Source organism: Acomys russatus, chromosome 11 (genome assembly GCF_903995435.1).
Source record: "Acomys russatus chromosome 11, mAcoRus1.1, whole genome shotgun sequence".
Classification (NCBI taxonomy): domain Eukaryota; kingdom Metazoa; phylum Chordata; class Mammalia; order Rodentia; family Muridae; genus Acomys; species Acomys russatus.
This window is the reverse complement of record NC_067147.1, coordinates 11,320,542-11,346,708: the sequence shown is the minus strand read 5'-3', so window position 1 is coordinate 11,346,708 and position 26,167 is coordinate 11,320,542. Positions and strand designations below refer to the sequence as shown.

The window sequence follows — 26,167 nt, the reverse complement described above, 5'->3', positions numbered from 1 at the left end:
GGACGGTCGGAGCAGAACTGTCTTCTCACCTCTCACCGCCCCGCTCCACCCTCGCTGTCACCCAGCAGCGGTTCCCGCAGCTCGGCCCGCCTCCTCCACAGCTCCTTTCCGGGTCACACGCCGGGCGCACGCACGGCGGCCAGGCGACTACGGGTCCTACCGTGGCCCACAGCAAGCGAACTCGGCAAGCCGGCGCGTGAGGAGAGCATGCGTACTAGCCGCGAGAGTCCGCAGCCGGTGTAAAGTACCCATTCCTGGATTACTTCACCCACAGTCCCACCACTGAGTGTGTGTGTGTGTGTGTGTGTCTGGATTACTTCACCCACACTCCCACTACCCTACGACTTTTCAGTGTGTGTGTGTGTTGTTTCCCAGCACTCCCCAAACACTGCAATTTTAGGTTATTCTGCCACTTTGACTTTTTTTTTTTTAAAGGCTGCTTTATTCTAGGAATGCAACATCTGGCTTCTATTTTTTTAATTTTTATTTTTATTTTATGTACATTAATGTTTTGACTGCATGTACATCTGTGCGAGGGCTGCTAGCCAAACCATTCATAGCAAGAGTCCCAGGCTAAATTTCCTCAGTCATGTAAGACTGCACCCTGATTTTTTTTTTTTTTTTTTGGTTTTTCGAGACAGGGTTTCTCTGTGTAGCCTTAGCCATCCTGGACTCACTTTGTAGACCAGGCTGGCCTTGAACACACAGCGATCCGCCTGCCCCTGCCTCCCGAGTGCTGGGATTAAAGGCGTGCACCATCACGCCCGGCTGCACCCTGATTTTGTGGGCAGAATTTAAGGGATTTTGTGTTCACTCCTCCCTCCCTATGCTGAAAAGATCCCAAAGACAAGGCCAAAGACCCCAGTCTGTGCACAAAAATGATACATTTATTGAAAGAGTATTTTTTTAATACAAAAGAAAGCTCTGTACATAGGATGTGACCATGTCCACTATTCCTGGGCCAACATCCCAGGAGAAGTAGAAACCACTGATATACCCACACACCCCACATTCACACAGACACTCACTCTGACACAGGCACACACACACCCTAGAGCCACTTAGGAAGGGAAACACCAAGGGTTGCTGCACATGGAAATGCCACCTCCGTCCTGACAAGCAGGCTCTCCCAAGGCCACAATCATACAGCACATAAGCACTTTGCCTGATTCACTCACTGTGTCTGTCTTTTGTGAGGAGGACCAACATCTCCTCCCACGTGTTGGGAGAGAGGCGAGTGAGTGAGTGGTAGTGACGGAAACTAGAGCAGAGAAAGGGGCTGGGCAGTTACAGACCTGAGTCCCAAGCTCCCCCACTCTCGCCCCTGGTTTACCATGCCCCAGTCTTGAAAGCCACCCAAAACTATAGCCACCCCAGCTATTTCCAGGAGAAAGCCCAGGAAGGTGGCGTCCCAGCTGGGGAAGACAGCAATGGAGATTAGAGGTCGGGGGTAGCCCCCGGTTACCTATGCTGTGCATAAAACCTTCTCCTACCCGGCACCTAAGCACAGAGCAGGCTCGGTCCTACTGAAGGCACGAGCAGGGGGTTAAGGACACTCCACCCCAACTGTCCTTCTGAAAATGCTCCTTTACTGGATACAGGTGGTGTAGGCTGGCTCTGACACAGGGTAAAATACCCTCCCCTACGCTTGCCCACCCTCAAGGTCCCTGAGGGGATCTTAAGGGGGTGGGGCATGGCCCTGTACAAATTACATAAATACTGAGGTTACACTTAGAAAAATAAAGTCATTTTCTTCAAGGCTTTTTGTCTTAATTTAAAAAAGTTACAGTAGCTGCTCACTTCTGGGGAGAGCTGCCTGTTTCTGGCTCCCCACTGCTGCAGTCAGCCCCAGAGCCACTCCTACTGCTGACCCCTTTCCTGTGTCTCCCCTCCTCCCAGACCCCACCCTGCTCACTGCAACTTGGGCCCCAGGCAGCTGCAAGCCTGGGGGTGGCACAAGGCTGCAATGACCATGCTGTGGCACAAATAAAATCAGTCTCTTCTACCTCTCCCCCTCCCACCCCACCCCCACATTTGGTCTCCCTCTTCCCAGCAACAAACCTAGAGGGCAAAAGAGGCCTAGAGCTGTGGTCACCCTCCCCTCCCCTTCTGGGGCATGGCCTGAGGGCCCCTCCCCCAGCTTTCTCCTGGAAAGAACCCAGGATGTGGGACAATCCCAGAATCTCCCCTACACACACTGGTGGACCCGAGCTCATGGGGTGGCTGTCCCCAGGGGCCCAGCCAGTTCTAGGGAGTGCAAGGGCTCCCCAGGGAAGGGGAGTTTGGGCAGGGAGGGGGGATGAGAAAAACGCCATTAAAAAAAAGTTAAATATTTTAAAAATATATATTTATAGATTTGTTTTCACTTCATCTCCTCAAATAAAAAGTTCAAAATCAACTTTTAAGTAAAGCAGCTGGGAGAAGGGAGGAAGACAAAGGGAAGAAGAGAACACTAAAGGTTCCTCCAACCCAAGAGCCCCTGGAGGTCCATGGGAACAGAGTGGCAAGGCAGAGCAGGTGGCCCCAATAACCTGCCCAGTGTACAGGCCCCGCTATCCAGGAGCTGACAGGGCAGAGGGTGGCGCCGTGAGGGAAGCCCCCATCTCTCCCAGCTGGCTCCCTGAGGGGCAGGGGCAGGGCTCTTTTGACCCAGACTGTGACAGACACAGAGCTAACCAGAGGTCACCAAGAGGCTGAAAAGAGGGCCCCCACATCTTCCTCAGAGGGGGACACCGTGCCCAGTCCCACAAAAGGCCTGTGAGTGGGAGAGTGGGCATTGTCCCATCATCGGGTAAGTTAACACTCAGAGCAAACACTGAGCCAAGCTGGCGAGGGGGTCTGAGGGAGGGCAGCTCCACCATCGACAGCAGGGTAGGTAGAGCAGGAAGGAGGGGAGGGTGAGGGAGGGCAGGTGGAGGGCAGGCAGGCCCATTTCTTTGGCTGGAGTGAGAGGGCATAGTCCTGTGGCTGCCCACTCCTTCTCCCCGCCTCCCTCCTTCGGCCAGTCAACATGTGTGTAAAGAAAACGTGAAAAGGCAACAATAAATAAGTGGTGCCGTCCCTTGGGCCGTCTGTCCAGGGTGGCGGGCGGATCATTCACTCTTGGTGCTGTGGGTGGCGTCCAAGTTCACCACCTGTAGCTCAGTGAGGTTGCTACTGCTCCCAGCTTGCTGCCCTATCACAGCCATCTGTGGGGAAGGAGGGGTGTGAGGATGGGAGGTAGGAGGCTGGACAAGCAGGCTCAGGCGCCCCCTGCTGGCCTGCCGGTCCAACACAGGTCTAAGCAGAAACAGAAGGGTCCCTGGGCTAGGGATGCCTGGCTGAGTGGGGCAAGCGGGAGGTCCACCTACCCACCACCCCACTTACCTGGTGTAGCTGAACCGCAGAAACGGGGATCTGCACGGTCCCAGATGGTGCTGTCAGGAATACCTGAGGGACACCACCTGCATTGGAAAGCACGAGAAATGCTCATTCACTTGCTCAGGAGGATCTCTAGATACTAGAGGAGTGTGACATAAACAAGTGACTGGGAAGCCTCAGACACGTGCCCAAGGGTGTGTGTGGCAATGCATGAGGGTGTCTGTGGTGTGAGGGCTTAAGTGAGCATGAGTGTCCAAATGAACAAGTGTAACTGTCCAGTGAGTGTGATGGTACCCAAGCCTGTGTATTTGTGTAGGAATACGTGTGGGCCCTGGGAGAGGAAAGTGAGGGGTGAGAATACAACTCCATGTTGGAGCTGGGGCACACATGAGTGCCGTAAGAGGGAGGTGTCCTCCTTTCTTCAGCCCTGACCCTTCCCTCACCTTGCTCCTGGACCTGGCTGTGGGACACCTGCATGGTAGATGGTGCCTGGGAGAAGGCATTGAGCACGGTGAGGCTGCCATCAGCCAGGCCCGAGGTGGGGGCATACATCACTGCATGGGGACTAGGGTACATCATGTGGCCACCCACAGTTGTGGGTACAGACGACGTCATGATGGTGGCGGGCAACGTCACTGGAAAACACAGACACACATCAGGGAGCTGATCCCTACTGGTACCTCATCCTGCCCCAGGAATCCAACCTTCAGGATCTTTGTACCATGTTATCAACTGGGGGGAAAAAGCCTAACTTTTTCTTGTGAGCTCGGCAGCTCAGTGTTCGCCTGTGGGATTGTCTATCCATCCAACTCTCTGTTCCCAGGCCCTGGGATCACAGTGATGGGCCCTCTCTCTCATAGGAAACCCCATCACTCACTTTTCATTTTCCCTCGTCCCTTCCTCCTCCCTCTTCTTCCTCCTCATGCCTGAGGCAAGCACTTCCCAAATGTTAAAGTAGGGAGCTTGGTAACATGCAGACTCACTGGCTTTGAAGTGACATGTGAGACTCTGTTCCCCCCAAGTTCTGGGGTATTCCAGTCCCTAGACCAGAAGGGACTCAGGTAATGTGTAATAAATAAGGTTGGAATGACAGTAACTTACATGTCAGAGTTCACTATAATTTCTGAAATGACCAAAGACCACTAGAAGGAATTAGAGCTACGTAAGACCTATAGTGTCTGCCCATATGGTGGCAAGTGCATGCTCCTTGCTGGTTCCTGAGCAAATGCTTTCCCAATGGTTCTTTACTCCTTGCTTGCTTCCACATCCCCACTGCAGAGCAGGGTTCAAAGCTTAGTCATATTCACCTAGCTGTCCTATAAGGAGGAGACCCAAAGCCCCGTTTCTATTTTAGTAAACTTAATTCCCTGGGGTCCTCGGTTCAGGAGAGACATACTGCTAAGTGCCTATTGCTAGGCTTCCTGTGGGAAGGCAGGGCATAGGGGATGACGAGGAGTCGATACCTGTCCCACTGGAGGAGGTCTGCGTGAGGTCTGTGCTGCTGTCACGAGAAGGAGACGCTTGCTGTGGGGCCTGGTGCACATGAATGGCCTGCACAGGGACCTGCTGGGCCACTGCCCCACCTAGAATACACAGGGTTGTACTTGGGCTCCATCCTATGCCATTGTCACCCTCACCAGGCATGTACACTGGCTCCCGATTCCTCTCCCATGAAGTGACTTCCCTTTTCCTCCTGCCCCACGCTGTGCTTCATCTTCTTCAGCTGACCCTGAGCTAGCCTTAACCCCAAGGACATGATCTGCCCTCCAGTCACAACTATCTCCAGAGCCATGGAGGTACAAGGCCAGAATGTAGAGTTGAAACTTACTGCACCAGCAGCAGGGATCTCATGGGGCAACGCTTGTCTTCCAAGGAGAGATAAGATGGTTCTCTTTGACTCTAACCCATGTTTACCCTCTTTCTCATCAAAGAAAGAGATCCTCCTGGCGCTAGCCCTAAAATCACTCTTAACTCACCCTCAATTTGTCCCAGAGAGAACAACCGTCTTCCGGCCCCTGTGACTCACCAGGCATGAGGGCGAAGCTGGTAGGCAGCTGCATAAGCCCCCCAGAGGAGACAGGGCCACTGCCTGTACTCTTGAGGACAGTCCCGTTGGCACTGCTGACAGCGCTGGGGCTGACACTTGCAGACACTGGTGCCAGGTAGTTGGTGATGGGGAAGGAGGGGCCGCTGCTGACTTGCATGGTGGTAGAGGTGCTGGGCGCTGTTTGGATGGTGGAGGTGGTACCCGGCAGGTTGGTGACTGTAAATGCTGGCTTCAGTGTGTCCTATTCCCAGAGTAGAGATGAAACAGTAAGTTCTAACAGACCTCATCCCTGCAATAGCTTTGTGTGAATTAGAATTCAGGCCCAAAGTGGCGTTTCAGTTAAAAACCTAGTTATGCCCACACCATGCAAGACATGAAGCTGGTGCTGGTTACGGTGGCAAAGCCAGGAATCTTAGCACTTGGGAGGCTTAGGCACAAGAATTGCCATGAGCTTAAGGTTAGCCAATTCTACACTGTGAGACTCTCCTGTCTATACTGTCCCCAACTTTAAAAATTATAAAAATAAAGCCAGGCATGGTAACACACACCTATAATCCCAGCACTCAGGAGGCAGAGGCAGGAGGAGCTCAGTGAGCCTGGTCTATACAGAGAGTTCCAGAGAGACCTTGTCTCAAAATATAAATATTACAAACAAACAGAGAAGAAAAAAAAAAAATACAACTCCTTAACTCAGAAGTTGTTAAGAAGATTAAACAGGCTAGCATTCCTAAAGCCACTTAGAGAAAAGCACCTGGCTACAGCAGCATCAAATAAACATGTGGCTCTTACAATGAAAACTGCATTCTCTGTCCCAGTGAACTGTACAATCTCAGCCAGTCTGTTTCTGCCTCTGGCAGTGACTGTGTGGGTGATGCTGAGATAATCACTTCCCTTTTATGAGCCTTAATTTCCTCTTCTACAAATATGAGAGGCTTGAGCCTGTGTTCTCTTCAAAAGGATTCTTACAGCTCTGGGCTGCCGGGCTCCGGGCTGAGATTTTCAAAGAACTTAACAGTTTGAGAGAGTTCATGAAGGTTTGACCATGAAGCACTTTTGCCAAAGATCAACTACCAAGGGACTGACCCACAAACACAGAAATGAGGCGTACCCACACCTGGAGATGACTGCAGGCCACAGGTACCCCAACACAACGGGGACCCTGGAGTACTGACTCTCCTTAGAGGGCCTGTGGTATTAGGTTAGCGAGGAAGACGCCAGGGCTTGAGAAGCAAGCCACCAGGCCTAGATCCCAACTTGAGGCAAACAGTGGATTCGAAAAGCCCCGGGATGTTTGCTAAGCAACTGTCCCCAAGGCCTTTGATTGGTGGAGGCGTTGCTAAGGCAAACAGTGTCGCTTCCTTCCATTGGTCAATTGTTAAGCACCCGGAAGGTGGAGCTCCACAGACAGCAAGCAGGAAAAACCCGCCCCTCTCTCCTTACCGGGAATAAGAAGGGGGAGGCGTAACTGGAGCTGGCATCCTTAGTAGCTAGCCAATGCTCTCCCTAAAAGCCCAGGCCACGGTATCACCAACACTCGGCACGAGGCTCACTAGTAAGGTGGTCCCTTGTCCACTTTGACAGCCTGCTTAGTAACAGTAGTGGGTTCCCAGGACCCTGGACACCGAGAGCTCCCTTCCAATTCCTAGCCTGCCAGGAGGGCAGGGCTAAGCTACACCCCCGCCCCCAGCGGGGAGACAGCTGGCGGGAGGAATGCAAAGGCCTTGCCAGGCAGGCGGGTTGCGGGCGGGAGGCCGGCGTGGAGCCCGAACCGGCCTTATATGGGCACGGAGGCCGCCCGCTTATCTAGGGGGCCGGCCTCCTGTCAGGAATGGAGGATGGACACCTGTCTCCTAGGATAAGGACCACTAACCTGGTCCTACTCCACATCACTAAGAGCATCTATTTACTTGAAGTAGGCCAAGAAGGGAAAGAGACCCTCTTCCCCGGACCCCCACCCCTTTACACAGGTGACTCAAACAACACACCTTGGTTTCCCCACTGCTGTCCGATTCTGACACCTGGTAGGTGAGATCTGGCTCTTCAAAGCCAGTGGCACTCATTCTCTGGTCTGTGGTGGGGTCTGAGCGGGGTGGAGAGTCTGGCGAGTTGAGGCAGGTCTGAATCAGCGCCTTGCCGGTCTCACTGGTGATCATGGGCTGCAGTTTGCGGGTGGCAAAGGTATACACATGGCCTGTCTCACTGGCCACCAGCAACAGCACCTGTGTCCCTGTCAGCGTGGACAGCTCATAGGCCTATGGAGTTGGGAGGGAGATGGGCAGGTCAGCAAAACTTTTCCTCTTTACTTCCCTGGGGAAAATTATACAGTAATCTCCAGCGCTGACTCCTAGGATGACCTACATCTCCAGTGACAGTACCAGGGTCCTACTATATAGACATATGAAGGTGAGCTGGAAGTACAAAAATCTACCTGTGTCCTTGAGGAGGCAGTCCCACTGATTGCAGATACACCAAGCAAACAGGAAGAGCTCCCAGCAGGGATTCAACGTGTAACGTCAGAGAGGACACTGAAGGGCCCAGCTAGCAATCCCCTAACACTTCTTGGTGCCTGCTTCCTCCTCACTGTCGTCCATCGGGACAGCAAGGCCCCTACCACACTAGAATATACACATCACATTTGTGCTAACAGCTACCTCCGTGCCAAACTGCCCATGTTCCCTGCCAGAAAACTGCACAGGCTCTAACCTGTTGGCACAGTCAAACTTCTTTTGCCCCGTAATACTATATGCCCTTTGCCTTTGGCGGATGGGAGGATAAGGAAGGATGGAAAGGTACTTTCTACCTTGTCCCAACGCCTTCTCCAGGATGATCAAGGATTACTGATAAGAGAGAGCCCCCAAAACTACGAGAGCTAAGTTTGCAACAGATATTCTGCCATGAGCGCAGGAGTGGGGTATCCTCAGCTAAATTAAGGTCGCACAACCCACCTTGGAAGCAGGTCCAGCTTTTACAAGGAACACGTAACAACTCTGGTTCTCAGGTTGTGGGCTATTTCCCAGTTTCTCCGCTTCCAGCCCTTCCTGTATCTCCTAGAGTCCGAGATGCCACCTTTCATCACTTTTTATAGGATATCGGCTGGCAAACGATACCTCTGCAAATCTTCCTGACTTCCCCCAACATTCCACGCACTGATTTGCCCCTAGCGCTGGAAATCCTACTTGTCCCAAAGGCCGGCGACTCTGCAGGCAGCCCTTCGGGCAACATGATCTCCAGAGAAAGCAACCTTAGACACATGGCCAGGGCGGGACTTGGTCCCAGCTTGCTGTTCCTCAAGGCAAGCAGCAGTTCTCCCGCCTAGCTTCCTCACCTGGTTCCTGCCTGTCCTTCAAGCCCGCACAACTCTAGCGATGCCCACCTTTCCTCCCACTCACGGCTGTCATCCAACTCCTGCCGCCTCCTCTCCAAACCTCCCTTCTCCACCGCCCTTTCCGAACACCAGGACACAGTAGATCTGCTGCTGACCCTCGCGATCTGGTTATCTACCTTCCTGCCGGCCCCTGTTCACCGCTGCACTCCTCCAGGACCCTCCGTCTCCCGCGTGCCGGTCACTCCCACCTCGGCGCCTTTGCCCTGATTGCGGACCACCGCAGCATCTCCCCTCTCCCCCTATTTCGCCGGCGGCCCCTCCCCTTTCGTCCAGCCGGGGTACAACCATCCCCTCCCACACACCTCCTGCGGACTCGCCGCCTCTCACCTCCGCCTCGGCTGCGTCTCGCTCCCGGGCTACCCTAGAGCGCACCCACCCTCCGTGTCTCCCTGGGGCGCGCCAACCTCCGGCTCCGGTACCTTCTTCATGATGCCCGTCTTCCTCTTGCTGAAGGTCGTGTAGCGCCGCAGCTTGTTGTCGATGAACTCCATCTTGATCTTCACGCGGCCCCGGGTCTTCTTCCCCGGCTTGGCCCCGCTCACCGCGCCGCTCACCGGCCCGTAGCCCCCGGCGGCCGCCGCCGCCGCCTCGGGCCCACCGACCACCACGCCGAGCTCCATCTCGCTCAGACTCCGCTTGAGGCCGCGCCGTTCGGCGCCCAGCTCCTCCTCCTCGCCGGACTCAGAGTCGCCCTCGCTGCCGCTGTAGAGGGCCCCGGCGGTGGGCGCCGCTGCCGCTGCAGCCTCCCGTTCCAGACGGCCCGGGCCGAGCCCCGCGCCGTTCCCGGGGACCCGGCCCCCGTTCGCCCCGCGAGTCCCACCGCCGCCTCCGCCGCTTGGCCGCCCCGTCGGGGTCCGGTTCAGGCTGCCCCCCAGGGCCGAGCCCCGGCCCAGAGCCGCCGCGGTCCCAGCTTGGCTCGGTAACATGGCGCTCAGAGCAGGAGGGCGGACGGGCAAGTCAGCGAGGGATCGGGGCCGCCGCCGCCATCGGCTTCCCGGTTCCACCCGGCACTCCCGCAGCTGCCAGAGCCGCTCTCGCCGCCGCCGCCGCCGCCGCGAACCCGGAGCCCCTGCACGCCCGGGCCGACCTGGGCCCTCACTTTCCTGCCCCTACGGCCGGGGTTGCCCCAGGCCGCGCGCAGCGCCCCCTGTCCGTGTGCTGAGGAGGCGCGCCCTGCGGCCGTCAGCGTCCCCCGCGGGGCAGGGGCTGCTGGCCGCGGCCGAGACCGCGGGTGGAGGGGGCCGGGACCACGCGCTGGCGGCGGAGGTATCCCCCCAACCCTTCCCCCCCCATATAAAGAGATACAATGTTTCCTTTTATGGCGAGGCCGCTCCTTATATGGTGAGCCCCAGCGCCCCCGCCCCATTGGTCCGCGCTTCCGGCACCTCCGCTCCCCATTGGCCGGGAGAGGGCACTTATTTGCATAGACATCTCGAACTCGCTGCAGTCATCCGGCGTCGGAGCGCTATTCCGCGGGGTGGGAGGAGCCAACCCCTTAAAGGAACAGTGGAGTCGAGCCAGCTCCGCCCCCCCAGTGTTGGAGTGTAGTGGAGTCCTGAGAAGCACTGGCACTGGCAATAGAGGAAGCCTAAGGGAAGACCTGAGGACCGTCTTGCCGACGGGAAACCCCTGAGAGGAGTGGGGGCTTGAAGTCAATGAGGAAAAACGCTTCCCGATTCCAGCGAAGGAGTGCAGGGATCATTGGAGCACTTCTCCCACCACTTCCTGGGAAGGTAAAGTGGTTGGAGCCGAGGGAACCTGGGTGTTTACACTCTTGTAGCCCAGCGGCTCCACTACACACACACACACACACACACTTGCCTTTCTCTCTCTTTTCAAAGGATCAACACTTTCCCACAAGTCTGGCTGCAAGGTCACATCATTCATCATCCTCCACACTGGGGGCGGCGGCGCGGGACGGGGAGGGAGGTGTCGTTGGCAGACACACATCTGGAAGAGGTGGGGGCGCAGTGAAGTCCTCCCATCCTTGATGGGGGCAGGGCTGAGAGCCAAGAGGTCAGTGAAGACTTCCAGCTGCCGCCTGTGCTGAAAGAGAGCGGGTGGTCTGGAGGGTAAAGCCCACTCCGCAGCTCGTGTAAAGGCCTGAAGGTACAGTGGGACAGAAAGATTGAGCAAGGGCGTGATCCAGAGTACAGGTCCATAGGAGGATTTTTAAAAAAAACCGTAAAGGTTAAAATTTGGATGTTACAAAACTCAGGTGAAGAGAGTTGGAGTCTTTGCTTCAAGACAGAGAAAATAGCTTGGAGTCCTGTTACTGAAATTACTTAAATCTGACCGGATGATGTGGTGCACACATTTAATTCCAACTATTCCGGAGACGGAGGCAGGAGGATTGCCCTGAGTTCAAGACCAACCTTACCTACGTAGTAAGTGCCAAGCCAGCCTGGACTACATAGCAAAACCAGTTGTGTACCCCTCCAATATATATATATATAATATATTATACACACACACACATATATATAAAATAAGAAGTCTGTCTACCTTTTGTTAGGCCTGTGCCCAGAGACAAGTGACCAGGTCCATTCTCTGGTGTTGGTATCTGTACTGGCTGGTTTGCTGTCAACTTGACACAAGCTAGAGTCATCAGAAAGGAAATGCCTCCATGAGACCCAGCTGTGAGGCGTTTTCTCAATGGGGGAGGGCCCAGCCCATTGTGGGTGGTGCCATCGCTGGGCTGGCGGTTCTGGGTTCTGTAAGAAATCAGGCTGAGCAAGCCAGGAGAGCAGTCCTGTAAGCAGCACTCCTCCATGGCCTCTGCATCAGCTCCTGCCTCCTGGTTCCTGTCTTGTTTGAGTTCCTGTCCTGACTTCCTTTGGTGGTGAATAGCACTGTGGAAGTGTAAACTGAATAAATCCTCCCCTCTCCAACTTGCTTTTTTTGGTCATGGTGTTCCATCACAGCAATAAAAACCTTAAGACAACACCTGCCCCTCAGGTTCTGAATGCAGATTTAAAGGGAGTGAAGAGGAAAAGCCAGTAGTGGTCCATGGCTGGTTAATAGGAGCAACATGTTAAATCACCCCAAATCCATGGATGAGCATCCTGGTGTGTTTAATGAAATGGGTTTCCTTTACATTCTGTGAAGATAAAGTGACTGGTTTGTTTGTACTGGTAGGGACGCAAGATTTTTTTTATTTATTCATTAATTTTTATTTTATGTACATTAGTGTTTTGCCTGCATGTTTGTCTGTCTGAGGGTGCTGGAGTTACAGCTGCCATGTGGGTGCTAGGAATTGAACCCAGGTCTTCTGAAGAGCAAGCAGCCAGTGCTCTTAACCTCTCAGGCATCTCTTAAGCCCCAGGACTCATTTAAAAAAAAAAAAGCTAGCTACGGTGGCACATGCTAGTATCTATTTCAGTGTGAGGAGGAGACAGGCAGACACCTGGGGCCCCTGGTCACTGACTACTGCTACTTGGCGGTCTCCATGTGAGTGAGAGACCATGTCTTAACAAAGTCTGGGCTGGTGACGTGGCTCCGTGGGTAAAGGCACTACTACCAAGCCTGATGACCTAAGTTCAACCCCTGGGACCAAAATGATGGAAGGAAAGAACCCACTCTGGAAAGTTGTCCTCACGTACACGTTGTTACGCATTTGTGCACACATACGCATGTAAAATATAACTTAAAATTTTAAATAAAAACACATGGGCCAGGCAGTGATGGCGCATGCCTTTTGATCCCGCAGTTGGGAGGCAGAGGATCTCTTAGTTCAAGGCCAGCCTAGCCTACAGTGTGAGTTCCTGGACAGCCAGGGCTACACAGAGAGACCCTGTCTTGAAAAATCAAACAAACAAAAACATGGTGTACCGACTCTGGGGAATGACAGTCAAGGCTATCCTATGGCCTCTACTCTCACCCATATATACAAAACCAAAAGCCAAAATTAAGCTGGACATGGTGGCGCACGCCTTTAATCCCAACAATGGGGAGGCAGAGGCAGGTGGATCGCTCTGAGTTCAAGGGCAGCCTAGTCTACAAAGTAAGTCCAGGACAGCCAAGGCTACACAGAGAAACTCTGTCTCAAAAAACCAATAAATAAAGAAAGAAAGTATCAAAGTTTCAATTTTCACCGGCTGGTATTTTACTTGCTACGTAGCTGAGAATGACTTTGAACATTTACTCCTCCTCCTGGAGTAAAGAGGCTGGAGCCACCACACCTAGTTTACGTATTGCTGCATAAAACTTCTGTTTACCTGGATGGGGGTTGGGGGGTTGGGGGGTGGGTGGGGGTGGGGGTGGGGGCTGGAGTGGTGGCTCAGAGGTTAAGAGCACCAGCTGCTCTTACAAAGGTCTTGAGTTCAATTCCCAGCAACCACATGGTAGTTCTCAACAATCTGTGAGATCTGATACCCTCTTCTGGCATACGTGCAGGCATAACATACTATATATATAATAAATAAATAAATATTTAAAAAAAAACAATAACAACAACAAAAAACCTTCTGTTTGGGTTAGTTGTGGTGGAGTGTGCCTATAATCTCAGCACTCAAGAGGCGTAGGCACACCAGTCTCTGAGTTCTAGGCCAGCCAGGGCTACATCATGAGACCCTCTCTCAACACACAAACACAAACTCAAGCAAAAATAAAAAGCAGCAACCACTTATGTGCATTATCTGTAGGTTGAGCCCTACAAAGTACCATTTTAAAAGGTCAAGAAGGTGGATAACTGATGTCATCTGTTTTATGCTTGCACTGGCTGACAGTGTTCACTGCATTGCTTACTATGAATCACAGTCCAAAACAGTCAAAATACTTTTAAAATAGCAAGAGATTTGTAATATAGTATGTACATACATGTACCAACACATGTAATAAGTTTGGTCACTAAATCTCCGAAAATAGGAACTAAGGCCACCCCTCTTCCTGTTTCCCAATAGAGTTTTCCTCCCCTTCTAATTGGCACCACAGGGTCTTAAACATATGGAATGCATTAGCTTAAGAGGCAGAATGGGTCAGAGACACAAGTAAGTTCTGGAAGGGTTCGAGGGCCACAGATAGAGCAAGGGTGGGGTGGGGCTGTCCGAGTAGCCCAATCTGAAATCCACAGTCCTGCAGTGTCATCTCCACCCAGCTTCCAGAGAATTCTGAGCCCTGTACCTCAAGGTCGGTCTCCATCACCCCCACCGAAGGAGGGATCTAGGAAAGACGTCAACTTGTCCTCAGCTTCCCTTCCAAGGAACTTTTTTTTCTCCTGATTTACTGTGTTGTGTCAAATCCCACGGAGGGTGACTTTACTCACACTACCCCTTGTCACCACAGGAAGGCAGGGAGAGAGAGACTCAGGCCTGGGCCGACCGTGCCAGGCAAGTACAGGTTCAGGAACCAAAGCCACTGAAAGATGGTAGAATCAAAATTGGAATCATGGGCTGGAGAGATGGCTCAGTGGTCAAGAGCCCTGGCTGCTTTTGGAGAGGCCCTGGGTGTGGTTCCCAGCACCCACATGCCAGTTCATAGCTATCTGTCATTCCATTTATGGGATGTGCACTCTTCTAGGCTCTGTAGGCATCAGGCACACATGTGGTGCACAGACACACATGTCAAGCCATGCACATACTAAAAAAATAAAAATAAAAAAATAAAGGATTCATAGGGGTGGGAGATGTAGCATGTTCGTAGCATACTTGCCTAACCAGTGCCACATAAACCAGGCATATTGGTATATATCTGTAATCTCAGGGCCCTGGGGGTGGAAGGGAGTGTATTAGAAAGAAGTTCAGGGTTATCCTTGGCTACATAGTATGAGGCTAGCCTGGAGTATATGAGGCCTTGAACTAACAACAAAAATTCATAGGTATGTTTTATTTGAATCATATAACATTTGTGTGTGTGGGTTCTTTTTGAGATTTATTATTATTATTATGTACACCTGCATGTCAGAAGAAGGCATCAGATCACATTATAGATGGTTGTGAGCCACCATGTGGTTTCTGGAACTCGAACTCAGTACCTCTGGAAGAACAGTCAGTGCCCTTAACCACTGAGCCATCTCTCCAGCCCAACATTTGTGTTTTAAAAATTACATTGCTTATTACATTTATTTTGTGTGTGCGCGCGCGTCTCCGTGCGCGCCACCAACACCCAGCCTCACCCTGGCTTTCTATGCAGCCAGCATCAAAATCCATTTAACTCACCTCTGCCCTGTTTGTTGAGCTTTGCTTGAATGTAAGAGAAATAAACAAACAAACAAACAAATACAAACATGTAATTCTGTTTGTGGACAAAGTCCAATGGCAGGGACCTACGTAAAGTATAAGGTGTTTCATTTTTGTCCCAAACCTAGTGTTTTCAGCATCGCTTTGCAGAATTTTCCTGGACATATGGCTCATGATTTCCTTTCAGCTCCCTCTAAACTGCCATCACACCTAAGACCCTCTACCTCAGCATGAAGACTATTGTGACAACCTTTATTTATTTATTTATTTATTTTAAAGATTTATTTATTATGTATACAGCATTCTGCCTGTAGGCCAGAAGAGATGGTTGTGAGCCACCATATGGTTGCTGGGAATTGAACTCATGACCTTTGGAAGAGCAGTACCTCTGGAAGAACAGTCAGTGCTCTTAACCCCTGAGCCACCTCTCCAGCCCTTATTTATTTTTTTAAAAGAGTCTCTGTCATGTAGTTTTAGCTGTCCTGGAACAGGCTATATAGATCAGGCTGGCCTCAAACTCACACAAATTTACTTGCCTCTTGCCCAAGTCCATCCCCACCCCCCACCCCACATTTGCCAAGTGCTAGGATTAAAGGCACATTATTTTTGTATATGGATTTTTGGCCTGCTTGTATGTCTGTGCACCAAAGGCATTCAGTGCTCTCAGAGGTCAGAAGATGGCATTGGATTCTCCTGGAACTCAGTTACAGGTGGCTGTGAGCTACCATGTGGGTGCTGGGAATTGAACCTGGGGCCTCTCAAAGAGCAGCCAGTGTTCTTAACTTCTGAGCCGGCTCTCCAGCCTCATGACAATAACTTTTAAAGATTTACTTTTGTTGGGCTGGAGAGATGGCTCAGCAGGTAGGAGCACTGGCAGCTCTTCCAGAGGACCCTGGTTCAATTCCCAGTCCCACAGGGCTCCTCACAACTGCCTGTAACTTTAGTTCCAGAGGCTCCGACACCCTTACATAGCACACATGCAGGCAAAATGCAGGCACATGAAATATTATAAAATAAAAACGAAAGGTAAGATTTACTTTTATCATTTTTAAGTGTGTGTGTGTAAAAGCGCACGCACGTATGTGCGCGTGCACCTGTGAATGCAAGTACCCACAGAGTCCTGAAGAGGATGCTAAATTCTTTTGAGTTAGTCATGAGCCACCCAACATGGGTGCCAGAAACCCAAATCCGATGCAATGGAAGGACAGTGAGCACTTTTAACCACTGAGCCCTTTCCAGTACGTGATTGGCATTTAAATTTTTTTTTAAATTTGGGGCTGAAGAGATGGCTCAGCAATTTAGAACACTGGCTGTCCTTCCAGAAGACCTGGGTCCCATTCCCAGCACCCACATGGTGGCTCACAACTGTCATTAGCTCCAGTTTCATGGGTTCTGACACCTGCACACAGGCATACTGTATCACACAGACAGGCACATAAAATGAAAATAAAAAATTAAAAGTTTTAAATTTTATATTGTGTATAGGTGTTTTCTCTGTATGTGTATCTGTCTGTGTACCATGTGTGTGCTTGGTGCCTGAGGAAGCCAGAAGAGACCATTAGATTGTTCTTGGAACTGGTGAGCCATCACATGGTACCAACTCCTCCATACTATAAAGTATATGTGTGTGGCGGGGGGCGGGGGCGCAGAGGCAGGCAGATCTCTGTGAATTTGAGGCCAGCTGGGTCCAGGACTGCCAAGGCCAACACAGAGACCCTGTCTCGAAAAAAAAGAAAAGAAAAAGAAAACCAGAGTGAGTTAAGGTTTTGAATTGGGCATGGTGGCACATGCTTGTCATCCCAATACTTGGGAGGTAGAGGCAGGATGATCAGAAGTTCAAGACTAACCTCAGCTACGTGGTGAGTTCAAGACCATCCTCAAACCATACTTAGGGTCTTGTCAAACACAAACTAATGCTACTATGTTTTTAGTTTTGACTAAAGCTGACTCACCTAACACTGGCACCCTAGGAACGTTAGAGAAGAGAGGTAACCTGCAATTCGGTCCTGACAGGCAGAGAGAAGGAAGAAAATGGGTACAAAGGAGAACATGGATGAAGCTTGTGGTCGGCTAAGAAGATGCAGTGGACCACCTTTTTTATGTACCTGAAGATGGCCTCAGACTTTCTTGTTCTTTTTTTTAATTGAAAAGGCTAGTTCTTATTATTTTGTTTTCATGCTTGTATGTCTGTGTTCCACTGGGAATTGACCCTGGGTGCTCTGGAAGAGTAGCCAGTATGTTTTTGTTGTTGTTTTCAAGACAGGGTCTGTGTAGCTTTGGCTGTCCTAGACTCACTTTGTAGACCAGGCTGGCCTCGAACTCACAGCGATCTGCCTGCCTCTGCGTCCCGAGTGCTGGGATTAAAGGCGTGCGCCACCATGCCTGGCCAGTGTGTGCTTTTTGAAAAAAAAATTTTTTTTTATATATATATGCATTGGTGTTTTGCCTGCATGTATGTGTGAGAGGGTGTTAGATACCCTGATACTGGAGTTACAGAGAGGTGTGAGCTGTCATGTGGGAAATGCCATGTTGGGAATTGAACCCAGGTCCTCTGGAAGAGCAGCCAGTGCTCTTAACCACTGAGGCATCTCCCCAGCCCCAGTGTGTGCTCTTAATGGCTGAGCCATCTGTCCAGCCCTTGGTCTTGATCCTGCTGCCTCCGCCTCCCAGATGCTGAGATTACAGGAATACACCTCCATGCCTGGTTAATGGCTGGGGACCAAATTTAGAGCTTCGTGTATGCCAGGTAAGCATTCTATCCTGTTTTATTCATTCATTCATTCATTCATTCATTCATTCATTCATTGAGACAGAGACTGGCTATGTAGCTCAGGCTGGCCCGGAGCTCAAAATGCTCTAGCCTCTGCCTCCTGAGGCACTTTTGTAGTGCATATGCTCATACGTACACACACACACGTGCATGCGCACATGTATATGTACACATGTTTATATTATACAGCTTTGTCCATTTGTGCTTTGCATGAATGTGTATGTATACATGCCATGTGTGTGCCTGGTGGCTAAGGACGGAAGAGGGGGTCTAAGACCCTGGAAGTGGAGTTAGGGATGGCTGTGAGTTGCCATGTGGGTGCTGGGAACTGAACCTGGGACCTGTGTAAGAGCAACAATTTAGATTTAGAGGCAGAGTTTTTCTGTGTAGCCCTGGCTGTCCTAGACTCGCTTTGTAGACGAGGCTAGCTTCAAACTCACAGCGATCCGCCTGCCTCTGCCTCCTAAGTGCTGGGATTAAAACCATATACCACCACCACCGAGCTCCCAGCTCATTTTTTAAAAGATTTTCAAAAATGATTTTTAATTTTTTTAAAGTATATAGTGTTTTGCCTGCATGTATATAAGAGTGTGCCTGGTGCCCACTTTGGCCAACAAGAGGCCATTAGATCCCCTGGAACTAGAGTTAGAGCCAGTTGTAAGCCTCTGCTGATGTGGGTCCTGGAAACTGAAAGCCAGGTCCTGTGCAAGAGCAGCCAGGACTCTCAGCTACTAAGCCATTGCTCCAGCTCCTGGCCATCCTAATTGTTTTTCAAGACAGGGTTTTTCTGTGTAGTCCTGGCTGTCCTGGACTCACTTTGTAGACCAGGCTGGCCTCGAACTCACAGTGATCCGCCTGCCTCTGCCTCTGCAGTGCTGGGATTAAAGGTGTGTGCCACAGCCGCCTGGCCTGGCCATCCTAATCTGAAAGGGACTCAGCGCTTGAATATGTCGTTGACCCCTTTTCTGGTCCTCCATTCCTGTTGTACTCCCAGGCCCAAGCGGAGTGTTGAGTGCCAGGAAAGAGCGAGCGGCTGTTACTCAGGTGGAGACTGAAGTCTGAAACATCTGCGAGCTGGGGAGCAGGAGCCCTAGCCAAGCCTATTAGATGTCATGAAGTCACACTGTCCCTTCTGATCAGCAAAGAGGAGGAAACAAAGACCACCATTCAAGAACAAAAGCAGTGAAGATTCTTACAAACAGGCTGTTAAAAAAAAAAAAAAAGGCTTCTTTATTGAGAGCAGCGAGTGTAAAAATAAACAAAACAAAACCATAAAACAAACAAAACCAACAATAACAACAACAATAAAAGTATGAGGCAGGGGTGGCCCGCCCTCCCCATTTCCTCTAGGGTCCACCCAGACCTCCCCAGGCCCACCCACCCCACGCAGAAATTACATACAAAAGCCGCCCACGGTGCATACAAAAAGGGCGGGTTATATAAGTGTCAAAAGCTCCTGAACACTTCATCTGCCAGGCACTTAGGGTGAGGAAAGGAGACTGGGGGCACGGGTCTGGGTTAGTGTGCACAAGCCCGCAGTGAGGAGGACTTAACCGCTGTGTCTCCTACAGCATGCTAGCCCGCCCCCTCCAGGTGGGACCCATGGGTCAAGAGTCCTGTTGGTCCTGTGTGCCCAGATTTATCCTGGAACTTGAGTATATCTGTGTATTAAAGAAGTCCCCCAAACCTAGCGCGGCTCCAGCCCAGCCCTCCCCAGGCAACACTGGCAGACGAGTGGCAGAGCTAGACCTGGCCAAAAGAAGTCTCAGGCCAGAAATCGGGGTTACCTGAGGTCCCCATACTGTCCCTGGTAAGGGAAGGAGTGGCAAAGCAAGATGCCCAGCCCAAGGTTTTAAGTCACCCAGTCTGGGTTTGAATCAGCCTCCCCAATGGCTGAGGCAAAGAGAAACACCTAGGCATCGCCAGCCCTCAGCAATGCCTGCTGTGCTTGGGCAGGAGCCCCAGGGCCAAGGAGGACAGGGTTATCTTGCCCATCTGGCTGGCAGGCTCCCCTCACAGGTGTTCCTCCCTGGCACGGCATCCTGAGGCACAGCCTATGAGGCTCCCTCACTGCTTGCTGTCTGCAGGGCTGTCTCCCAGGGTGTTGGCAATCTCACTGAAGGAGGGCCGGTCCTTAGGGTTCAGGGCCCAACAACGCTGCATCAGCCGGTAGAGCTTAGAGGGGCAGCCTTCGGGCTGTGGCAGTCGAGCCTTTCCAGCCTGCAAGTCTGTGGGGCAGACAGTGGGTAGCATCAGGCCGATTGCTTACTGTCTTGTCAATACCTGCTGGGGCATGCGGTGCCCACAGCATTCATTCAAGGATCGCTCTGCTCTGGGGAGTACTGGTCAGTGATGGGTAAGAGGTAACTCTGGCCCCCCAGTTCTCTCTGGCTGGTAGGCAGGGTCCCTGTTGGAGCTGAGGCAATTGATAGCCAGCTGGAAGATGCACTGGGGCTAGGCAACATTACCCACTGTGAGAGTCTCCCGATAAATTGATTCTGCGTTTTGCAAAACCAGGGGTTGACCCAGGACTTCTCATATACTAGCCAAGGGTGTGTGTGTGTGTGTGTGTGTGTGTGTGTGTGTGTGTGTACAGGCACACACACACATCCTACAATCTGTGAGAACTGGTTCTCTCCTTCCACTATGTGGGTCCCGGGGATTGAACTTAGGTCCTCAGGCTTGATGGCAAGTACTTCTCTACCTGCTGAGACACCTGTACTCACATATTTTTAACAGCCGAGGAGGTCCTATCTTCATAATTACTAAGTACCAGCCCTAACTGAGGAGGTGGGCTCGATAACTCTGGGCCTGAGCAAGCAGAGGCGTGATGGGAAAGGTGGGGGTGACATGGAGACACATCCTCGAGAAACACAGCTACTTACCTGCCAGCACTTCGTCATCGGCCTGTCCACCATGGGGCATCTCTCCATGAGTGAACACCTCCCACATCAGCACACCGAAAGCCCAGACATCAGACTTGGTGGAGAAGTCACCCTCCAGGACAGCCTCTGGGGACATCCAACGCAAAGGTACCCAGGCCTGGCGGAAGTGGTAGTATTCACTGCAATGGAGAAGCAACACAGGCAAGGTCACAGAGGGCCAAGGCCTAGGAGGCCAGCCTTAGCTCAAACTAGGACTCCCCTGCCTGGGCCCTGCCTTCCAAAGAAGACCTCCAAGGACTCCATAATGTTATGCTGAGCGCAGGGATATGATGGGTCAGCTCAGGATGTGCATCCATTTGAATGATGGCTTAAACATTCAATTAAGAAAGCTGGGTATAGCTGGGTGTACTGGCACACCTTTAGTCTCAGTACGCGAGAGGCAGAGGCAGGCAGATCGCTGTGAGTTCGAGGACAGCCTGGTCTACAAAGTGAGTCCAGGAAAGCCAAGGCTACACAGAGAAACCCTGTCTTGAAACAAAACAATTCAGTTAAGAGGAGCTGGAGGGGTGACTCATCACCAGTTAAGACCTCTTCCAAAGGTCTCAGGTTCAATTTCTAGCACCACATTGTAGCTTGCAACCTTTTAAACTCCATTTCCAGGGGGTCTGACTCTCTCTTCTGGCCTACGTGGACAGTAGGTACCACACTGGTATACAGACTTACATGCAGACAAAATACCCATCCACGTAAAATAATAAATAAAACAACAAAACACGAAATACATAGATAAATATCCCATTAGGAGGAGTTGGAGAGATGGCTCAGAAGTTAAGAGCACTGGCTACACTTCTAGAGGTCCGGAGTTCAATTCCCAGCGCTCAGATGGTGTCTCACAACCCCCTTTAAGTTCAGGGGATCTGATAAACTCTTTTAATTGCCTCAAGCTCTAGGAATGCACAGTGTGTGTGTGTGTGTGTGTGTGTGTGTGTGTGTGTAGGGGGTGCTGGTGAGTGTGTGTGTGTGTGTGTAGGGGGTGCTGGTGAGCTGGCTCAGAGGTTAAGAGCACTGGCTGCTCTTCCAGAAGCTCTGAGTTCAATTCCCAGCAACTACATGGTAGTTTACAACCATCTACAAAGGGATCTGACGCCCTCTTCTGGCGTGCATGTGTACATGCAGACAGAGCACTTATACTTTAAAAAATAAAAATTAAATTAAATAAAAAGTAGGGGAAAAAAAAATCCGGGCCTAGTGATGCAAGCTTTTAACCCCAGCCATTTGGAAGGCTGACGCAGGGGGATCACGAGTTCAAGACTTACTTAAGCTACAGAGTGAAGTTAATGCCAGCCGGATAATCTTGGCAAAATCCTGTTTCAATTTTTTAAAAAAATTGATGGTGCTATATGTGGTGCCTTTGCTTGATCCCAACCAACACTGCAAAACTAAGTAAATAAATAAGTAATAAAAATATAGATAGAAATTTAAAAGTAGAAAAGGTTGGTTTTTTTGTTTTTGTTTTTTTTTTAGATTTATTATGTATACAGTGTTCTGCCTGCATGTACGCCTGTACGCCAGAAGAGGGCATCAGATCTCACTACAGATGGCTGTGAGTCACCATGTGGTTGCTGGGAATTGAACTCAGGACCTCTGGAAGAGCAGGCAGTGCTCTTAATCTCTGAACCATTTCTCCAGCTCCTCTGGCAGCCATATTTTTATATCTAGTTTATTATTTTATTTATTTATTTATTTATTTTTGGTTTTTTGAGACAGGGTTTCTCTGTGTAGCCTTGGCTGTCCTGGACTCACTTTGTAGACCAGGCTGGCCTTGAACCCACAGCGATCCTCCTGCCTCTGCCTCCTGATTAAAGGCACATGCCACCATGCCTAACAGCTGTATTTTTTTTTAAGATTTATTTATTTATTTATTATTTGTACAGTGGTCTGCGTGTACATCTGCAGGCGAGAAGAGGGCATCAGGTTACATTATAGCTGGTATGAGCCACCATATGGTTGCTGGGAATTGAACCCAGGACCTCTGGATGAGCAGCCAGTGCTCTTAATCTCTGAGCCATCTCTCCAACCCATAAAGGTTTTATTAGTAGTAAAGTATGACCAAAAAAGTAGTCAGGGAAATTGGGTCAGGCACAGTTGATGGCATATAAACTAGATATAGCTGGGCGGTGGTGGCGCACGCCTTTAATCCCAGCACTCCGGAGGCAGAGGCAGGTGAATCACTGTGAATCTGAGGGCAGCCTGGTCTACAAAGTGAATCCAGGAAAGCAAAGGTTACACAGAGAAACTTGAAAAACCAAAATAAAATAAAATAAAATAAATTCTCTCTCTCGGACCTCTAAACCCAAGCCAGCTCCAGGGTTATAATATTGGGTTGGTTTTGTTTTTCTTTTTGTTTTAGAAAACAGGGTTTTTTTTCCGTGTAGCCCTGGCTGTCCTGGAACTCACTCTATAGACCAGGCGGACCTTGAACTCAGAGATCCACTTGCTAAAGGTGTGCCCACCACCTGGCTTACAATATTGTTTTTTAATCACTACAGGAGATCCAAGCGCAACTTGGAGACACCTATGGGAACCTGTTGTCCTTTAGAAAGGGGATGGTAAAGCTCCTCTCCCAACTCTCCCACGCCCCCTTTCAGCTAAGCAGCCATGAAGCCCTTTACAAACCAGCATCTGCCCCCTCCTCCTCCCCTTCCCCGGAAGGAAGGGAAGACCACACTCCCCCTAAGCCCTTCTACCTGTTGTATACATCCTTGCTGAGGCCCAGTGCTGACACCTTCACCTGCCTCTGGGCACTGACCAGGCAGTTTCGAGCAGCTAAGTCCTTGTGCACAAAACGGTTGTTGGACAAGTGCTCCATGCCCAGGGCCACCTGGGTACACAGGGCCACCTGGAGAGAGAGAGAGAGAGAGAGAGAGAGAGAGAAAGAGAGAGAGAGGGGGGGGGGGGAGGAGTGAGGGAGAGAGAGAGAGAGAGAGAGAGAGAGAGAGAGAGAGAGAGAGAGAAGCCTGTGAGAACAGCCCAAGGCTGGAGATTTTAGGGGACCATCCATAATACAACCCATGTCTGTATTGCTCCAGGTGCCCCTGGAGTGCTGCGTAGGAAACCCCAAACACAACAGCCTCAGCTGCCTTCTCCGGGAAATGGGAAATAGGACCTGTTCAAAGGTTTAATTAAGTGAGATTAAGGGGCTGTGGGGATGGCTTGTTGGGTAAAGTGTTTGGACTGAGTTTGGATCTCTAGAATTCATGTAGAGGCTAGCCAGTCAGATGAGTTCAGGGTGGATGGACCAGGCCTTTAACCCCAGGGCTCAGGAGACACAAGCAGAACCACGCATCAAGTCTCTCCCTTGAACTGGAGTTCTAGGCGGTTGGTTATGAAGCACTCCATGCCAGCAGCGCCGAGAGCCAAACTCAGTCCCTTAGAAGACCAGCAATGCTGCTGAGCCTTCCCTGCAGTCCTACTGACACTTCAGAAGTACATGCTCAACAAACTGAACAGAGGCCAGGCCTGCGCGACATGTTAGCACGGAATATACCAAGACTGGCCAAGCCAGGATTGCTGGCAAGAAGGCACATGTCGAGCCAAGTGGTGGTCGCGCACACCTTTAATCTCAGCACTCTGGAGGCAGAGGCAGGCGGATCTCTAGGCCTGCCTCAAGAGTTTGAGGCTGGCCTGGTCTATAGAGCAAGTTCCAGTTGAGGCTGGCCTGGTCTACAGAGCAAGTTCCAGCAGGACAGCCAAGGGTAAACAGAGAAACCTTGTCTTATAGAGGGGGGGAAAAAAAAGAAAGAAAGAAAAGAAAAAAAGAAAGAGAAAAAAAGGGAGGGGGCTGGAGAGATGGCTCAGAGGTTTAAGAGCACTGACTGCTCTTCCAGAGGTCCTGAGTTCAATTCCCAGCAACCACATGGTGGCTCATAACCATCTATATTGTGATCTGATGCCCTCTTCTGGCGGGCAGGTAACATGCAGGCAGAGCACTGTATACATAATAATAAATGAGTCTTAAAAAAAAAAAAAAAAAGACAAGGGCTGGAGAGATTGTGCTCAGTGGTTAAGTGCACAGGCTGCTCTTTCAAAGGTCCAGAGTTCAAATCCCAGCAACCATATGGCAGTTCACAACCATCTGTAATGGAATCTGATTCCCTCTTCTGGTGTGCATATATACAAAGTAAATAAAATCTTAAAAAAAAAAAAAAAAAAGCAGACTCCAAAAGAGCTAAAAACTCTTCTTGGAGAAGGGGTCACCACCACAGAGGTGGTCCATGCTGGAGATTAAAGTCACAGCACTATGAAAGTACTCGTAAAGATTCGTGATTCCAGGCTGCTGAGATGGCTCAGCAGGTAAAGGCACTTGCCACCAAGCCAGATGACCCGAGTTTGATGTCTGGAACACACATGGTGGAATAAGAGAACCAACTTCCTCAAACTGCCCTCTGTGTGCATGTGATGTGTGCACGCGCACAGACATCGACACATACAAGACAAGAAATGCCAATTAATAAATGTTTTTACACAGAAGACGTGGGGCTGGAGAAATGGCTCAGTGGTTATAGGCACTAGCTGCTCTTGCAGAGGTCCTGCGCTCAATGTCCAGCACCCCTATGGTGTCTCACAACTGTCTGTAGCTCCAGTTCCAGGGGACCCAGCACCCTCTTCTGGCCTCCACAGGGACCAGGCATGTATGTGGCAAACATAAATAACACACAGACAAAACACCCATACAAATAAAATAAAGTTTAAATAAAGAAAAGGAAAACGCATCTACTGTCTCGTCTAAATGGTGGAAGTGAATGCTAGAAGCCACAGCAGAGATGGACAGGAGGCAGGCACTCTACTGCGGAGCCACACCCCACAGCCTTGTCCTGTCGTTAAGAGGATGCTTCAGGGCCCTTATGTCAGGTTCCCCCTTATGACTCTGTGTGTGTGTGTGTGTGTGTGTGTGTGTGTGTGTGTGTGTGTGTGTGTCTGTCTGTCGTCTTTGTATGGGTTTGTGTCTGTGTGTCTATCTGTGCATGAGTGTCCTTGTGTGTCTGTGGTCTTTGTATGGGTTTGTGTCTGTGTGTCTATCTGTACATGAGTGTCCTTGCGTGTGTGTGTGTGTGTGTGTGTGTGTGTGTCGTCTTTGTATGGGTTTGTGTCTGTGTGTCTATCTGTGCATGAGTGTCCTTGTGTGTGTGTCTGTGTGTCGGTCTCTTAGTGTGTGTGTCTGTCTGTGTGTCTGTGCCTGGATCTGGGCATTGGAGTGCTGGATCCTATGGAGGTCAAAGGTCAGATCTCTGGCGCTGGAGTTACAGGAGACTGTGAGTCACCAGACTAGGGTTCTGGGAACTGAACCTGGGTCCTCAGAAAGAGCAGCCGGCTCTCTTAAGCTCTGAGCCATGCCTCTCAGCCCTAAGTGTAAATCTTTGGAAGCTGTTCTGTCTGACCTGAGTGTCATCCATGGAGGGCGGAGAAGCCAGTGTTGGAAAACCTCCTCATTGAACTAAAGGTTAGATGCACAAAACTAGGAGAGAAAAAAACTGTGTGGCAAAG

General features: G+C 50.8%; 2 protein-coding genes across 4 annotated transcripts in view; both read right to left on the bottom strand.

Moving 5' to 3' along the window:
• Nucleotides 1-2,135: 2,135 nt before the first annotated feature.
• Srf (serum response factor) lies at nt 2,136-9,771 on the bottom strand. Of its 3 annotated transcripts, none has more exons than XM_051152875.1 (7): nt 9,197-9,771; nt 7,393-7,659; nt 5,387-5,648; nt 4,824-4,943; nt 3,804-3,995; nt 3,367-3,443; nt 2,136-3,188 (listed from the first exon to the last, which is right to left on the bottom strand). In XM_051152875.1, the coding sequence occupies exons 1-7, from the start codon at nt 9,716-9,718 to the stop codon at nt 3,093-3,095; spliced, it is 1,536 nt and encodes a 511-aa protein (XP_051008832.1). In that variant the 5' UTR covers nt 9,719-9,771; the 3' UTR covers nt 2,136-3,092. The 3 variants fall into 3 exon arrangements, with proteins under 3 accessions (XP_051008832.1, XP_051008833.1, XP_051008834.1); XM_051152876.1 differs by having other exon boundaries at nt 9,212-9,771; XM_051152877.1 differs by lacking the exon at nt 3,804-3,995.
• Nucleotides 9,772-19,114: 9,343 nt separating this feature from the next.
• Nucleotides 19,115-26,167, bottom strand: part of Ptk7 (protein tyrosine kinase 7 (inactive)) — a 66,275-nt gene continuing 59,222 nt past the window's right edge. Inside the window, exons 18-20 of the mRNA XM_051152669.1 lie at nt 23,371-23,522; nt 20,624-20,802; nt 19,115-19,966 (exon numbers count right to left, since the gene is read on the bottom strand). Coding sequence (XP_051008626.1) covers nt 19,806-19,966; nt 20,624-20,802; nt 23,371-23,522 — 492 coding nt within the window. The 3' untranslated portion in view covers nt 19,115-19,805. The remainder of the gene's footprint in view (nt 19,967-20,623; nt 20,803-23,370; nt 23,523-26,167) is intronic.

Bases quoted from the DNA above. Each gene is read 5' to 3' on its own strand.
- Srf (XM_051152875.1), bottom strand. From the start codon at position 9,718: ATGTTACCGAGCCAAGCTGGGACCGCGGCGGCTCTGGGCCGGGGCTCG. The intron at 4,944-5,386 runs GTGAGTCACAGG...TGTGTATTCTAG, and splicing joins CAGCTTCGCCCTCATGCCTG to GTGGGGCAGTGGCCCAGCAG. The intron at 3,444-3,803 runs GTGAGGGAAGGG...TTTCCAATGCAG, and splicing joins CAGCCAGGTCCAGGAGCAAG to GTGGTGTCCCTCAGGTATTC.